Raw genomic sequence first — 18,173 nt, 5'->3', positions numbered from 1 at the left:
TATGGCTAACATTCACTCGCAAACACTGGGTATTATATTCCCATCTTAAGGCATGATAAAATATGTTATATTTGCTGTGTAAATAATTATCACCTGAAATCTTGTCGTGTCTTGATTAGTTTTGTAAAGTTAGAATTCAGTTTTCTTGTGAAATGTTGTGTACAGATTATAGCCAAACAAATTAAAGTACTTCTTTTGCATACTGTTGAGTATTATTTAATTATTTGAGATTTCCCCCCAAAGTAATTGTATTCAATCCTATGCATTTTGTTCTCTTTAAACCGCATTACCTAGTTTTGCATAGATACAGATTTGTTTTATATTAGATAAACTAGATGAACATTAGGCACAACAAAATGTGTGATTGTATGATTAATGTCACAATGGGTTTGAAGAGAAGCACGTTTTGAGAGGTAGTAAATGCACAATAATTATTCTCCTTATGTCGTCCATATAGTGGTCACACCGAGTATTGTTGGTGGAAACTACAAAGTAGCAGGTAGATATAAGAGAACAATTTGCATTTCACATTTATAAATACCAACCATGACAGACAAAGAAGACAAAACTCATTCCTTATATTAACCTCACTGGAGCTGAAGAATCATCATTTCCTGTGTATAACTGCCACCTGTAGCCAAGCACATCGTACAGTATGAGTACAAAGTTGAGAGATCCATGGGATCTGCTGATATTCCAAGTCCAGTTTATGATAAGCAAATTAAAGACGTAAGCTTGTTGATTCAGTAACCTTTATGGCATTAATACTTTGGCCCAACAATATCATTTTACACTTTATTGATTAGAGTGATGTATTTGTTCTTATCTAATAGGCATCAGTAGGTTCGCTGGACAAAGTCTGCAAGTCACTGATATGAAAACATGCCCAAGTTGTCTCCCATTTTTTTGGAATGACCTAAAGAAAGCATAATAATAGGTAGACATTTCAACATACTGTAGTCTAATTTGCCTGGCATGACACACACGCACGCACGCAGGTGGGTGCTGGTGGGTGCTGGTGGTGTGAGCAATACCACCTGCAGCTCAATGTGACAAAGACTAAGGAGCTGGTCGTGGATTGGAGGAAGAAGAAGACACTGATGTCCCCCATTTCCATCCATGGGGTCAATGTGGACATTGTGGAGGAGTACAAGTACTTGAGGTACCACTTTATTGTATTGTACACAGTGTATTGTGTTCGATTAATACGAACAGATTAAGTAGTTTTGAATGTAATTGCGGATCATTTTGAGCGTTCATTTAATGAACTTTGTAATATGAACAACTTAAACCAACATGTATAAAGGATAGGCATAAATAAGCTATGAGGTTCAGCCTATGCCTTTTTGGTCAAACAGTATGAAAAAAAAAATGACAGTGTGTTATGTTTTGTGTAACTGTAACTGTAACTTTTATGTGGATAAAAAAAATGACTTTTTCAATGTCTGCTAAAAGATTTAGAAAATATTTTATGAGTCTATAGTGGTCAGTGGTTCTTATTTGCCGTGTCGTGCTGGGGCAGCGGGTGGTGGGTGGTGGACACCAACAGACTCAACAAACTGAGGAAGGCAAGTGATGTTGTGGAGGTGGAGCTGAACTCCCTGGCAGTAGTGTCAGAGAGGAGAAGTCTGTCCAAGCTCAATGCCATCATGGACAATGTCTCCCACCCTCTCCATGATGAACTGGTCAACAGAAGGACCACGTTTGGTGATAGAATCATTATGCCAAAATGTACAAGCACAACTGCGGCCATTAAACTTTACAACACATAGGTGGCATTTAATTGACTGGTACTTGACTTACAGCATAGGCCTGCAGCTGTTATGTTTTATAATTAATGTTATGCTTTGCTGATGAGAGCAGGTGTAGTTTTAAATTGCCCCTCTGGGATAAATAAGTATTTTTCTTTTCACCCATTTTTCTCCCCACTGTAGCGGGGAGAAAATATTTAAATTGGCATAACATCATTATGCCATTTGATTCATCCCCAAGCATATTTCTGTGTGTTTTCACTGCTGCTGGCTCACCTGCCAGTCAGAACACAATGTCTTAACGATATGGGAACCCATTCTGTAAAATTCATATATTTTTTCTTTAACCATCCTTCCACCTAGACTTTGATGTCTGAGCATCTCCTTATAAGTCCCAATTTATTGATTGAGGTTTCTTATTTGGACATTTTTCCACTTTTTTCACTTGTCTCAATAAGGATGTTATTATTTGTCTTCAGTTGGTATCATTATGCAGAATTTATTTAAGTTAAACTACCAAATTCCCAACCTCCCTTTTGAACTTCAAAGTCTCTCAGTCTTCTAATCAGTGCGTTTTAGCTATCTTCATCAAGATTGAAGTTGAGGGCTGAGAAGCATTTCTGCTGTGGAGGCAATAAGATGCTTAATAATAGTACTAATAGTGGACAAAGTTCATCTGTATTTAACCAGCATGGAAAAAAGATAAAGCAATCTGAAGAGTACTGTGAATATTGGAAGATTACTTTCAAGTGTCTTTTTCAGCTAAGTATGATAAAACAAATGGAGGGTGAGATTGTCAATTAAACTTTTGGTTTTGTTGTAAAATAAATATGTAGTAACATTGTACTGTATCTTCAATATTGTTGCTGTCGGGCAGAATCCTTGTATCTCCATTATTATTTCAACTATTATTTCAACTTGCTATATTGAAATTAATACAACGTGTCGTGATGCGTCTATTTTCACTATTTTAAAACGTTTTTAAAATAATTGTAAAAAAGGAACAGTTTTGGACATACAAGGTTTCCACCTGACAGCAACGATATAAAAGGAATAAATAATTGAATTAGGATTACATTAAATTACTTACAGTACAGAGCTGGATATTTCAGTATTTGTCTACCGTATCAAAATTACTGTATACATGCACTGTACAGGGGCATAACAGGGGGCATGAATATAGACAGTGCAGCAGGCAGTGAGGGCCCTCCAACAACATGTTGGGTGGAAAATAGGCCCTTGTGGTTGAGTGGTAGATTCAGAATAATTTTGTCATATACAAGTAGATACAGTATGCAAAGGTGATGCATATGATGATGATTATGTATATTGTTGTCGAACGTCAGTCCCTATTTGACCATGTGATGAGTACATACATGTAATATATACTGTATACAGTAGCTATTGTAGGCACAAACGTCAAGAATGACAAGCTGAGCACACCTGCAAGCCAAGCGAGCACCTCATGCCTTTCGACCATAAAAGCACCAGTGAGAAAAGACAAGAGAGAAAATAATTGGAGAAGAACCTGCTATCCCCAATGTTAGGAAAGCAAGCTAGATATGAAGTTAGTCCTATAAGTTTTTATTTATTATCATGATGGATGCATTTGATAATGTTACATAATGATGTGACTAGGGCCCATGCGTCACCTTATGCCACTGACCCATTAAGTCATATATTGTGTAAGAGCTGTAATGTAAGTTGACCATACATTAACATACTTATCTCAACAGATTATTATGACCCAATCGTGTTTATCACCTTGTGTCCTCTCCACATCTGTTTGTTACAATGTGGGGGTTCGATAACGCCCACTATGCTGTCCTAGTTTACACAGTATAAAAAGCTTGATGTTATGGTTGTTCACTGGCTCTTCTTTTGATTATTGGAGTACCCAAAGGTAAGCACAGAAGAGGAATTAGTGGTGGCGCACACAGATTTCTTCCTTAATCTCCAAATCTTGAAAAGATTAGGCTTCATTGTAATTGTTGGATTACATCATTAATGTGACGACGGGTAGATTCTGCAAATATTGCCATGAAAATACATGCCAAAGATCTCTGAAAGTGAATGATTACATACTGTATATATTCTACCATGTTTACAATATCACTTTAATCTTTATCAAAACAAAGGTTCAGAGTGAAGGCTTGAGAGCTTCGATATCAAGATGACCAGGCTCACCATTCTGGCAGGTAAAATGCTTGCCATAAACCTTCTGTAAATCAGAATAAATGTATTGCGTGTAGAATGGGTGTAACCATCAGTTATTAACTCCAGGTGTCTGTTTCTTTCCTTAGGCTTGTGCCTGGTGTTATGCCACATGGGTAAGTGATGTCAGTAGGCTACTGTCATCAGTATTAGTTTTAGTTTAGGTTAAACAGTAGGTAACCAACAGCTTCTAATTATCCAACCTGTCATGTAAAGTTTTTGTGGATTTACTTGAACATACACGTTTGCAGTGGTGGACAGTGACAAAGTCCACTGAGTTTGAGTACTGTACTTGAGTAATTGTATTTTTTTATACTTATGACCTTCACTCCACTACATTTCAAAGGCAAGAATTTTACCTTTCACTTCATTACTTTTCTATGCAGGGAAAAAGTATGTTATGAATGAACCACTATTAAAAGAAATTGTGAAACTATCTACAAGCTTAGCTCATAATATGTTATTGATATTTTTGAAAATTCCTGGATAATCTTTAAATATTATTGGAAAATGTCTAAATTTGAATACAGCAACACATTTATTTGTACTATACTTTTTGAAAGCAAGTACTCTACTAGTTTAACTCAAGTACAAATTTTACTGAGCAACTTTCACTTACTTTTGAGTATCTACCATCTATATTCTAGTACTGGGGTTGAATACTTTGTCCACCACTGCATTTTTGTTTTGTCTATATTTGGTAATAGCTGGTTTAAATTAGCATCCGTTTTCTGCTTTTAAACGCAACAAATAAGATCTGTGAAACGTCTGCTTTCTCTCAACAATACAGCAACTGCCAACCACCAGATGATATGCTACTTCACCAACTGGTCCCAATACAGACCTAATGAAGGGAAGTATATGCCCCAAAGTGTGGACCCCTTCCTGTGCACCACCCTGATCTATGCCTTCTCAATAATCAACACCAACAATGAACTGGTCACCTATGAATGGAATGATGAAGTTCACTACCAGGCATTCAATGGCCTGAAAACCAAGTATGTAATCTAGGACAGATCTGCAAGCAGCCAAGCACATACTTCTCAGTTTGCCTTGAAATGTTGTTGATGATTCGAAACCTCCCACATAATCTTATCTGACCACATCTAGAGGAATACAATAGGAATAGGCTACTTCAACACGAGAATGCACAGGTCTATAAATGTTTGATCATTTGACAACATAAGAATCTTCCTCATCTTTCTCTTCTGTCTTCTTTAGGAATCCTCATTTGACAACTCTACTAGCTGTTGGAGGATGGAACTTTGGTTCAGCCCAGTGAGAACTTATTTTCCTCACATCATATCATATATGACTATATGACTATAAACATACTTTGTATATCTTAGTTGAATCACAAGTTTAACTTTTTATTGTAAGGCTATCAAGTTATCTTTCAGGTTTTTGTGAACATCACATTGCAGACGACTGGATAAATGCAACAACTTGTCTTCTCACTAGGTTGTCCATCATGGTGTCCAGTGCTGCCAACCGTCAGAGGTTCATCCAGTCAACCATCAGATTCCTGAGGACTCATGGCTTTGATGGTCTGGATCTGGACTGGGAGTATCCTGGTTCCCGTGGAAGTCCACCTGAGGACAAGCAGAGGTTCACTCTGCTCTGCAAGGTTGGGGCATTTTCTCTTTAAGTCTATTGCTTAAAGGACCACTTCATCCATTTTCAACCTATCTTCATATAGTTGGTCCTCAACTAATGCTCATGGTCTGTGTCTCAGAGGAGTGCTGTGGACAGTTCAGAAACCCACCTACCAGTGACTTTTATTAACGCGAGAACAATGGCTTCCATTATAGCATGCTAACTTTCCAGGGATAGAAAGCCTGCATTTTGCTTGGATTCCCCATCGATGATGTCACTGATAGGCGGGATTCTGAACTGTCCACAGCCCTCCTATGAGACACAGACAGAATAGACAAAAATGGTACCATATTATAATGAGCATTAGTGAGGTCTTTTAACTAAACATCACAATGTTCATTCACTGCTACAGTAGGTCTAATAAACTTACAGTACCTACTGTGGTTTCAATTTACAGGAGCTGGTTGCTGCCTATGAGGCTGAGGCTGCAGCGACTGGAAACAGCCAGCTCATGCTGACTGCTGCTGTGGCTGCAGGAAAGCAAACCATTGATGCTGCATATGAGATCGCTGAGGTTGCAAAGTGAGTCTAGCATCAACGGCTGCTGGAACAGGAACAGGAAGTGGAAATTACCACAGCGAATAATCCTTAAGACGCTGTGGTGATTCATGTTTGTGTGTTTATGTGTCTCCAGGTATCTGGACTTTATTAATGTGATGACTTATGACTTCCATGGAACGTGGGAGAAATTCACTGGACACAATAGTCCACTGTTCGTTGGCTCTGAGGACAAGGATGAACGCATCTACCTCAACACTGTAAGGAAACATGCAGGCATATTTAGCATATCGAGCAAGAGGCATGAGCTGAAGCAGGTGATTGGCACAAGTTCTCCTGTGTTACATACTCTAGGTACCAAGTATGGTGGTGTTCATTCTTCTTTTAGGATTATGCTATGAAGTACTGGAGAGACAACGGAACCCCAGTAGAGAAGCTGAGGATGGGTTTCGCCACTTACGGCCGCACCTTCCGCTTGACATCATCAAAAACCGGTGTTGGAGCCCCGGCTAACGGCGCTGCATCAGCTGGACCATACACACGGGAAGCTGGCTTCTGGTCCTACTATGAGGTGAGGTAAAAATATCGGTAGCACTTTACAATAATGACCCGTTATAAAGCATTTATAAACGTTTATAAGTAGTTTGTAGACTATTAACAAATTATTAACAACCTGTTTGTTGATATTCGTAAATGATTACTAAAACCTTTATAACTACAGTTACAAATAATTTGTAAAGTATTAGTAAGTAGTGAACTATTCATGAATAAGCCATTTATATACATCTGTAAAAGATTATTAAATCATTTGTAACGACCCATTCTAAAGCATTTATAAACGTTTATAAGCAGTTTGAAGACTATTAACAAATCATTAACAACCTGTTTATTGACATTCGTAAACGATTACTAAAACCTTTATAACTACGGTTACAAATCATCTATAAAGGTATTAGTAACTATTCATGAATAAGCCATGTATAATACATCTGTAAATGATTATTAAATCATTCGTAACTGATGTTACATAATATATACAAGCTATTGGTAGCTTGTTCATGTTTAACATATGCTTTGTTAAACATTCCTAAAGTATCTATAAATCCTTAGTACATGTTATTATGTGCCCTATAGTAAAGTGAAGACAGTTCATCATTTACAACTGTCTGTTAATGTGTTTGTTCATGTTTAACATGCTTTGTAAAACATTCCTAAAATATCTATAAATCCTTTGTACATGTTATTATGTGCCCTACAGTAAAGTGAAGACAGTTCATCATTTATGACTGTCTGTTAATGTGGACTTTCTCCTTACCTGTTGCAAACTACCTGGCTTTCATGAATGCAGACACCAAACAATTACTAGAATTATCATTCATGTTAAGCAAATGATGCGTAAGACATTCGTAAAGAGTATGTAAACCATTTGTGGTGTTAGGGACCAAAAAAGTCACTACAAAGTACTACCAATCAACTCTAAATTGCCTGAAACGTACTCCTAACAGGTTTTTGGGGGGACGATTTTGGCCTCCACACTTAGTGATTATTTCGGATTTAACTTTCGTTTCGGTGGTGGCCAACTTTCGTTTCGGTAGTTTGATTACAAAATGTAAGTTGTGTAAAAAATAATCTGACGATACTAAGTTGTTATTTGTTTGTTTAAGTCAGGCTATACTCTACTCAGAGTCATAAGTTTACAAAATGTACTAAAGTACAGTGAACGTCTGTGCGGTTTGTCTTCATCACTGAAAATAACGTACATGTAAACTGATGTCATGTGCAGTTGGGGTGAAGAAACACAACCATTTCACTCCTAATAATACCTATTTGATTTGACATCCTGACTTGCTGCTGTAGCTGAGGCTTGAACCTGTTACCTGCGGCTCACTAGTCAGTGACTCTATCCATTCACCTACAGCTGTTTCCTTGGAATCTGTGGTTCTGAAACGTTTTGTTGTCAACCCCCCAAATTGACATGTATTTGGGCAGTGGACCCCAATGTGAAAAGATGTAGTGTCAGGGCCCCCCATGAAAAAGATTTATATTTATGCTGTAACACATTTTTTTAAAGTTATTTGTCTTGTTTGTTGTTAAAGTCAAAGCACCAGGAAGGCTGTACTTGTCAGCCATCTGTTAGCTCAATGGGTTGAGACGCAGTATTCATGATCCAGAGGCCATGAGTTCAAATCCCATTGATGTCTTTCCTATGATTCTTTCCTTTGCAGACTGGCTTCCAGAAGATCAACTGAAAACTACCAGGAAGGCTGTACTTGTCAGCCATCTGTTAGCTCAATGGGTTGAGACGCAGTATACATGATCCAGAGGCCATGAGTTCAAATCCCACTGGTGTCTTTACTGTGATGCTTTCCTTTGCAGACTAACTTCTAGAAAAACAAGTTAAAACCACCAGGAAACCTGTAACTCTCAGCCAACAGCTTAGCTCAACTGGTAGAGCGTCTGTCCAATAACTTGACTTGAGTGGGTTCGATTCCCACTCGAGTCAAGTGTCCCCGGTAACTTGAGGCAACGGATAAATTGACTGATATCCTTAGTGATGCTTCCCTTTGCAGACTAACTTCTAGAAAAACAAGTTAAAGCCACCAGGAAACCTGTAACTCTCAGCCAACAGCATAGCTCAACTGGTAGAGCGTCTGTCCAATAACATGACTTGACCTAACTTGAGTGGGTTCGATTCCCACTCCGAGTCATGTGTCCCCGGTAACTTGGGGCAACGGATAAATTGACTGATATTCTTCGTGATGCTTCCCTCTGCAGAATAACTTCTAGAAAAACAAGTTAAAACCACCAGGAAACCTGTAACTCTCAGCCAACAGCTTAGCTCAACTGGTAGAGCGTCTGTCCAATAACATGACTTGACTTGAGTGGGTTCGATTCCCACTCGAGGCAAGTGTCCCCGGTAACTTGGGGCAACGGATAAATTGACTGATATCCGTAGAATAACTTGTAGGAGTGTGCTGGTTCAAATCCAGTCACCACCTTAGTAACTGAAACCGAATCTGGCCGAGCGGTCCTGGGTTCGATTCCCACTAACGTCAAGTCCCCGGTAAATTGGAGCAGCGGATAAATTGACTGATATCCGTAAAATAACTTGTAGGAGTGTCCTGGTTCAAATCCAGTCACCACCTTAGTAACTGAAACCGAATCTGGCCTCAGTTCTCGGTCTCAGTTACTGACGGATATACGGATATCAGTCAATTTATCCGTTGCCCCAAGTTACCTGGGACACTTGACTCGAGTGGGAATCGAACCCACTCAAGTCAAGTCATGTTATTGGACAGACGCTCTACCAGTCGAGCTATGCTGTTGGCTGAGAGTTACAGGTTTCCTGGTGGTTTTAACTTGTTTTCTAGAAGTTAGTCTGCAAAGGGAAGCATCACTAAGGATATCAGTCAATTTATCCGTTGCCCCAAGATACCGGGGACACTTGACTCAAGTGGGAATCGAACCCACTCAAGTCAAGTCAAGTCATGTTATTGGACAGACGCTCTACCAGGTGAGCTATGCTGTTGGCTGAGAGTTACAGGTTTTCTGGTGGTTTTAACTTGTTTTTCTAGAAGTTAGTCTGCAAAGGGAAGCATCACAGTAAAGACACCAGTGGGATTTGAACTCATGGCCTCTGGATCATGTATACTGTGTCTCAACCCATTGAGCTAACAGATGGCTGACAAGTACAGCCTTCCTGGTAGTTTTCAGTTGATCTTCTGGAAGCCAGTCTGCAAAGGAAAGAATCATAGGAAAGACATCAATGGGATTTGAACTCATGGCCTCTGGATCATGAATACTGCGTCTCAACCCATTGAGCTAACAGATGGCTGACAAGTACAGCCTTCCTGGTAGTTTTCACTTGATCTTCTGGAAGCCAGTCTGCAAAGGAAAGAATCATAGGAAAGACATCAATGGGATTTGAACTCATGGCCTCTGGATCATGAATACTGCGTCTCAACCCATTGAGCTAACAGATGGATGACAAATATAGCCTTCCTGGTAGTTTTCACTTGATCTTCTGGAAGCCAGTCTGCAAAGGAAATAATCATAGGAAAGACATCAATGGGATTTGAACTCATGGCCTCTGGATCATGAACACTGCGTCTCAACCCATTGAGCTAACAGATGGCTGACAAGTACAGCCTTCCTGGTGCTTTGACTTGAACAACAAACAAGACAAATAACTTTAAAAAAATGTGTTACAGCATAAATATAAATCTTTTTCATGGGGGGCCCTGACACTACATCTTTTCACATTGGGGTCCACTGCCCAAATACATGTCAATTTGAGGGGTTGACAACAAAACGTTTCAGAACCGCAGATTCCAAGGAAACAGCTGTAGGTGAATGGATAGAGTCACTGACTAGTGAGCCGCAGGTAACAGGTTCAAGCCTCAGCTACAGCAGCAAGTCAGGATGTCAAATCAAATAGGTATTATTAGGAGTGAAATGGTTGTGTTTCTTCACCCCAACTGCACATGACATCAGTTTACATGTATGTTATTTTCAGTGATGAAGACAAACCGCACAGATGTTCACTGTACTTTAGTACATTTTGTAAACTTATGACTCTGAGTAGAGTATAGCCTGACTTAAACAAACAAATAACAACTTAGTATCGTCAGATTATTTCACCGAAACGAAAGTTAAATCCGAAATAATCACTAAGTGTGGAGGCCAAAATCGTCCCCCCAAAAACCTGTTAGGAGTACGTTTCAGGCAATTTAGAGTTGATTGGTAGTACTTTGTAGTGACTTTTTTGGTCCCTAACACCACAAATGGTTTACATACTCTTTACGAATGTCTTACGCATCATTTGCTTAACATGAATGATAATTCTAGTAATTGTTTGGTGTCTGCATTCATGAAAGCCAGGTAGTTTGCAACAGGTAAGGAGAAAGTCCACATTAACAGACAGTCATAAATGATGAACTGTCTTCACTTTACTGTAGGGCACATAATAACATGTACAAAGGATTTATAGATATTTTAGGAATGTTTTACAAAGCATGTTAAACATGAACAAACACATTAACAGACAGTTGTAAATGATGAACTGTCTTCACTTTACTATAGGGCACATAATAACATGTACTAAGGATTTATAGATACTTTAGGAATGTTTAACAAAGCATATGTTAAACATGAACAAGCTACCAATAGCTTGTATATATTATGTAACATCAGTTACGAATGATTTAATAATCATTTACAGATGTATTATACATGGCTTATTCATGAATAGTTACTAATACCTTTATAGATGATTTGTAACCGTAGTTATAAAGGTTTTAGTAATCGTTTACGAATGTCAATAAACAGGTTGTTAATGATTTGTTAATAGTCTACAAACTGCTTATAAACGTTTATAAATGCTTTAGAATGGGTCGTTACAAATTATTTAATAATCTTTTACAGATGTATATAAATGGCTTATTCATGAATAGTTCACTACTTACTAATACTTTACAAATTATTTGTAACTGTAGTTATAAAGGTTTTAGTAATCATTTACGAATATCAACAAACAGGTTGTTAATGATTTGTTAATAGTTTACAAACTACTTATAAACGTTTATAAATGCTTTTTAACGGGTCATTATTGTAAAGTGCTACCAAAATATCTATCATCTGGTCCAGCACAAGTGAATGAAACAAATATTTATCATTAGCATAGTAAGGGGCACCGCCCTTTTTTTAAGCAAACACTGAGCTCTTTTCTCTGGTGACATTGCAATGTGTAACATGACTGTCAGGCATTCTGTATTTCTAACTTAAATCTTTTGGGGTTCAGATCTGTGGCTTTTTAAAGGACGCCACCGTGCAGTGGATTGAAGACCAGAAAGTTCCATATGCCGTCAAGAACAATGAATGGGTTGGCTTTGATTCGCAGGAGAGCTATGACATTAAGGTAGGTGGCATTTCAGCATTCTATATTCCACATATCCATGGTGCATTTGTTAGAGCATATAGTTCAGTGAATCATTCTTTCACCTTTGTCTTTTCACCCCACAGGTCCGCTATTTGAAGGAAAATAAATTTGGTGGTGCCTTTGTGTGGGCACTGGATCTGGACGACTTTGCTGGACGGTTTTGCGGACAAGGCAACCACCCTCTGCTGTCACATCTTCACAAACTCCTTGATATTGGTACATTTTTATGAAGCTTTTCCTCATTTCAGATTCCATATTCCGATCCATTGCCCATATATGGGCATGCCCAGCCGACAACTTCAATTCGCGTATATCGGCGAGGACCCGAGGGCATGATGCGCTAATTGGGAAGCTTGTCATCCTTGATTGGAAAGCACTTTGGGTCAACTGCTGTCGTTTGTGCTATGTAAATAAAGATGACTTGTCTTGACTTGTCCCTTCCATTCTCTTCTGCCCATTTAGAGCTGCCCCCCCTGCCCCCCACTACTACCCCAAAACCCGGTGCTAGCACAACCACCAAACGGCCCACAACTACCACCACCACCACCACGCATGCCCCAGGATCCGGTTTCTGCAACGGCAAACCAGATGGCTACTACGTTGTACCAGAGAACAGGAGCAGCTACTACCAGTGTGCAGGTGGTGTCTCCTACCTGAGGCCCTGCGCCTCTGGCACCATCTTTGCTGAGAGCTGCAAGTGCTGCACCTGGCCCTGAACAATACCTAGTGTAGTAAAGTAGTATATTATATTATGTTCCCATCTTAAGGCTGATTAAAAAAAAATATTATATTTACTGTGTAAAGAATGTTTCCTTGATTAGTTTTGTACAGTTAAAAGTTTCATTTTTCTTGTGAAATGCTACTGTATACAGTATTTTACAGGTTGTAACCAAACAAATTAAAGTACGTCTTTGCATATTGTACAACATTATTTCATTCCGCAGATTTCTTTTTTACGAAATCATTTTATTATAATATGCATTTTGTTTCCTTAAACGCACATCACAGAGTTTTGCATTCATGCAGTAAATTGTTTATATGAGATAACAAAAATGAACATTAGGCATAACTACAGGTACCTCCAAAAGATGTGGCTTCATGTTGGGTTTTTATTACAGAGAAATAGTTTTTGAGGGACAGTGCAAAAGCGTGTTCCATGGATCTACCATAATTTGTACCAATGGGTCACACCGAGTGCTATTGGTCGGAACTAAAGCAGCAGTAGAGATGAGATCGTTTTAATGAGGGGTGATACGATGAAAACATTTCATCCTTAACGGTCGAGTAAGTGATATATTTGTTAAGATAAGTGTTAAATAGTTCTATATTCCCATAGCAATCATTGCTATGGAGTGTTGGTTCAGTAACAGGGGTCTCCCCTTCTCTACAGCTCTTTAGCAAACAGAAAATAAATGTTTAGGTCAGGATAGCAATTTGATCAAATCCGGCCGGAGCAGACAAAATTGGAATTGGAACAATATTAAATTGAAGTTGATATTTGTATTATGTGGGGATCTCTCTTCTGATTGGACTAAATTGGTATCCCAAACTGAAGATGTAAGAGCTGGGGCGGTTCCCGCCCAAAATGCTCTGGACAAACATATAATTTGACACTTAATTGATAAGAGTGTTTATTCTTATCTAATAGGCATCAGTAGGTTCGCTGGACAAAGTCTGCAAATCACTGACATAGACAGCATGTGAAGCCATGCCGCTATTGGACCTAACCTTGTTAAGTTAAAGACAATTAATATTTAACTAGGGAACATGACATCAATGAGAAGATGTCTTTCAGTAACCTTTTCTTTTGATGGTAATGAAATTTTGTTTGATGCTGATTGGTGGATAAGCTACCTGTCGTCCCAAACACAGAATCCACCAAGATGGCAGGTTACTTCACCAACTGGACTCAGTATAGACCTGGAATGTGAAGTATTTGTAGAGAAATGTGGACCTCCTCATGTGCCCCCGTCTGATCTATGCCTTCTCCATCATCAACCATGAGAATGAGTTGCTCATCTTTGAATGGAAAGATGAAACAACAAGGCCTTCAATGGCCTTAAGGTCACGTAACACATTCTAAAGTTATGACACAAGTGTCTGACCCCATTCCGCTTTGCTTAAACTCTTTTAAAAAAGCATTATTGGAACTCATATCTTAATTTAATTAGTGACAAACCTCAATGACAAACATTGAGTGTCACGTCACATAGAGAGCTAGTCTCGCATAGCCAGACTGGATATCTCCGTCTAGTGTTGCCTGGTAGGTGGAATAGAGAGTGGGCCCCCCAACAATGTGCTGGGTGGAAAATGGGCCCTTGATTGTGATTCAGATCATTTTTGTCATATACAAATATGCAATGATGGTGTTTGAGTAATATGTAACGTATGTTGTTGTTCAATGTCAAGTAACTATTTGATCATGTGATGAGACAATCCAATATAGCTAGTTTAGGCATGAAATTCAAGACCGACAAGAACTGCAAGTTCCTGCATTTCAAACATGAAAGTGGCAGTAAGAAAATACAACAGAAAAGAACAGAAGAAGGTAGAAAAGCTCCGTAAATTAGATTCTTTTTTTTATGAACAGTCGCCAGCCAACAAACCGCACCCCCCACCCACACTTATGCCACTGACCCATCAAGTCATACTGTACATCCAGTAAGAGCATTGCAATTTCTATGATGACCATAAAATAACTTACTGTACTTATCTCAACAGATTATTATGACCCAATCATGTTTATCACTCGGTGTCCTTTCCACATCTGTTTGTTACAATGTGGGGGTTCAATAACGCCCACAATGCTGTCCTAGTTTACAGAGTATAAAAAGCTTGATGGTTGTTCACTGGCTGTTTCTTGGAGTACCCAAAGGTAAGCACGGAGGTGGAGATTTCTCCTTAATGTCTCTAATACTTACTGAGATTTATATTCAAAACATCTCCCGGTTGTCTTTTGTTTTAGTGAGGTTCTATGGGCAGTATTTTGTGTTTACTAATGTTTAGTATCACCATAACTTGCAGTTATGGATTAAGCTATTCTGGGTTGACAAGATTACGTAGGCTTCATTGTAATTGTTGGATTACATCATTAATGTGCCGGCGGGTAGATGGTGCAAACATTGTCATGAAAATGCATGCAAGTGCAAGATTTCTGAAAGTGAATGATCACATATATTTTCTACCATGTTTACAATATCACTTTAATCTTTATCAGAACCAAGGTTCAGAGTGAAGGCTTGAGAGCTTTAATATCAAGATGACCAGGCTCACCATTCTGGCAGGTAAAATGGTTGCCATAAAACTTCCGTAAATCAGAATAAATGTGTTGTGTGTAGAATGGGTGTGTAACCATCAGTTATTAACCCCAGGTGTTTGTTTCTTTCCTTAGGCTTGTGCCTGGTGTTATGCCACATGGGTAAGTGATGTCAGTATGACATCAGTAGGCTTACTATGTAGCTAATTGCTTCAAATAATCATACCTGTCACTAAATATATATTTGCTTCAACATGCATTTTTGTTGGCCTAGGTTTGGTAATACAGGTTTAACTTAACATACATATCCTGCCTTTAGACAGAGCACAAAAAATAAGATCTGTAACACGTCTGCTTTCTCTCAATACAGCAACTGCCAACCACGAGATGATATGCTACTTCACCAACTGGTCCCAATACAGACCTAATGAAGGGAAGTATATGCCCCAAAGTGTGGACCCCTTCCTGTGCACAACCCTGATCTATGCCTTCGCAATGATCAACAGCAACAATGAACTGATCACCTATGAATGGAATGATGATGTTCTCTACAAGCAATTCAATGACCTGAAGACCAAGTAAGTTATCTAGGACAGATTTGCAAAGCACCTACTTCTAAATTGTCCTTGAAATGCACAGGTCGACTAATGTTTGCTAGTTTTGCATAACTTTCTCTCCTGTCTTTAGGAATCCTCATCTGAAGACTCTACTGGCTGTTGGAGGATGGACCTTTGGTTCAGCCCAGTGAGTATTCCTTTTCCTCACACCCCATGTTATATGACTATAAATATGCTCTGCATATCTTAGTTGAATCACAAGTTTTACTGATATTGTAAGGCTATCAAGTAATTTTTCAGGTTTTTGTGAACATTACTGAACAACCTTTCTTCTCACTAGGTTTTCCAAAACGGTCTCCAATGCTGCCAACCGTCAGAAGTTCATCCAGTCGAGCATCAAATTCCTGAGGACTTATGGCTTTGATGGTCTGGATCTGGACTGGGAGTATCCTGGAGCTCGTGGAAGTCCACCTGAGGACAAGCAGAGGTTCACTCTGCTCTGCCAGGTAAGGCATTTGCTCTTTAAGTCCATTGCTTAACTAAACATCACAATATTAATTTGTGCTAGATCTAATAAACTTACCAACTGTGGTTTAAATTTATAGGAGGCAGTTGCTGCCTATGAGGCTGAGGCAGCAGCGACAGGAAACAGCCAGCTCATGCTGACTGCTGCTGTGGCTGCAGGAAAGGGAACCATTGATGCTGCATATGAGATCGCTGAGATTGCAAAGTCAGTCTAGCATTAACAGCTCTTATTCAAAAAAGCAGGAATTCTAAATTACCACAGCAAATCATTCTTACGGTGGCTAAGCCTTTGTGTGTTTATGTGTTTCCAGGTATCTGGACTTTATTAATGTGATGACCTATGACTTCCATGGAACTTGGGAGACATTCACTGGACACAATAGTCCACTGTTCCGTGGCTCTGAGGACTCGGGTGACCTCATCTTCTTCAACACTGTAAGGAGACATGCGGGTATATTTAACCTATAGAGCAAGAGGCATGAGCTGAAGTGATGGTGAATGGCACATGTTCTACTGTGTTATACTGTAGGTGCCAAGTATGTTGTTTTTTGCACTCATCCATGACGACTTCTATTGTTTACCTTCATACGTCTTTTAGGATTATGCTATGAAGTACTGGAGAGACCAGGGAACCCCAGTAGAGAAGCTGAGGATGGGTTTCGCCACTTACGGCCGCACCTTCCGTCTGACATCATCAAACACCGGTGTTGGAGCCCCGGCTAGCGGTCCTGCATCAGCTGGACCATACACACGGGAAGCTGGCTTCTGGTCCTACTATGAGGTGATGTGAATACAAATATCTATCATCTGGTCCAGCACAAGTGAATGAAACAAATATCAACACTGAGCTCCTTTCTCTGGTGACATTGCAATGTGTAACATAACTGTCAGGCATTCTGTATTTCTAACTTAATTCTTTTGGGGTTTAGATCTGTGGCTTTTTAAAGGGCACCACCGTGCAGTGGATTGAAGACCAGAAAGTTCCATATGCCGCCAAGAACAATGAATGGGTTGGCTTTGATTCGCAGGAGAGCTATGACATTAAGGTAGGTGGCATTTCAGCACTCTATATTCCACATATCCATGGTGCATTTTTTAGTGCATATAGTTCAGTGAATCATTCTTTCACCTTTGTCTTTTCACCCTACAGGTCCGCTATTTGAAGGAAAATAAATTTGGTGGTGCCTTTGTGTGGGCACTGGATCTGGACGACTTTGCTGGACGGTTTTGCGGACAAGGCAACCACCCTCTGCTGTCACATCTCCGGAAACTCCTTGATATTGGTACATTTTTATGAAGCTTTTCCTCATTTCAGAGTCCATATTCCGATCCATTGCCCATATATGGGCATGCCCAACCGACAACTTCAATTTGCGTATCGGCGAGGACCCGAGGGCGTGATGCGCCAATTGGGAAGCTTGTCATCCTTGATTGGAAAGCACTTTGGGTCAACTGCTGTCGTTTGTGCTATGTAAATAAAGATGACTTGTCTTGACTTGTCCCTTCCATTCTCTTCTGCCCATTTAGAGCTGCCCCCGCTGCCCCCCACTACTACCCCAAAACCCGGTGCTAGCACAACCACCAAACGGCCCACAACTACCACCACCACCACGCATGCCCCAGGATCCGGTTTCTGCAACGGCAAACCAGATGGCTACTACGTTGTACCAGAGAACAGGAGCAGCTACTACCAGTGTGCAGGTGGTGTCTCCTACCTGAGGCCCTGCGCCTCTGGCACCATCTTTGCTGAGAGCTGCAAGTGCTGCACCTGGCCCTGA

General features: G+C 39.7%; 2 protein-coding genes across 2 annotated transcripts; both read left to right on the top strand.

Annotated features, from left to right (window-relative positions):
- Window position 1: 1 nt before the first annotated feature.
- Window positions 2–12,773, top strand: LOC311048544 (acidic mammalian chitinase-like; the record flags this gene model as incomplete). The annotated part of the gene is made up of 13 exons (XM_084061802.1): window positions 2–29; window positions 638–729; window positions 1,044–1,162; window positions 1,523–1,707; window positions 4,756–4,963; window positions 5,187–5,243; window positions 5,427–5,592; window positions 6,019–6,143; window positions 6,256–6,379; window positions 6,508–6,690; window positions 11,920–12,036; window positions 12,141–12,273; window positions 12,520–12,773. 13 exons carry the CDS (start codon window positions 2–4, stop codon window positions 12,771–12,773), a joined length of 1,791 nt encoding a protein of 596 aa, XP_083917928.1.
- A 2,927-nt stretch (window positions 12,774–15,700) lies between these two features.
- On the top strand, window positions 15,701–18,173 carry LOC311049609 (acidic mammalian chitinase-like; the record flags this gene model as incomplete). Its single annotated transcript, XM_084063291.1, has 9 exons — window positions 15,701–15,891; window positions 16,001–16,057; window positions 16,211–16,376; window positions 16,476–16,600; window positions 16,707–16,830; window positions 16,994–17,176; window positions 17,325–17,441; window positions 17,546–17,678; window positions 17,923–18,173. 9 exons carry the CDS (start codon window positions 15,701–15,703, stop codon window positions 18,171–18,173), a joined length of 1,347 nt encoding a protein of 448 aa, XP_083919417.1.

The sequence above is a fragment of the Gymnoscopelus microlampas genome (genome assembly GCF_963454915.1).
Source record: "Gymnoscopelus microlampas genome assembly, chromosome: 7".
Taxonomy (NCBI): Eukaryota; Metazoa; Chordata; class Actinopteri; order Myctophiformes; family Myctophidae; genus Gymnoscopelus; species Gymnoscopelus microlampas.
The sequence above is the reverse complement of the archived record's forward strand: the minus strand, read 5'-3'. Positions and strand labels throughout refer to the sequence as shown.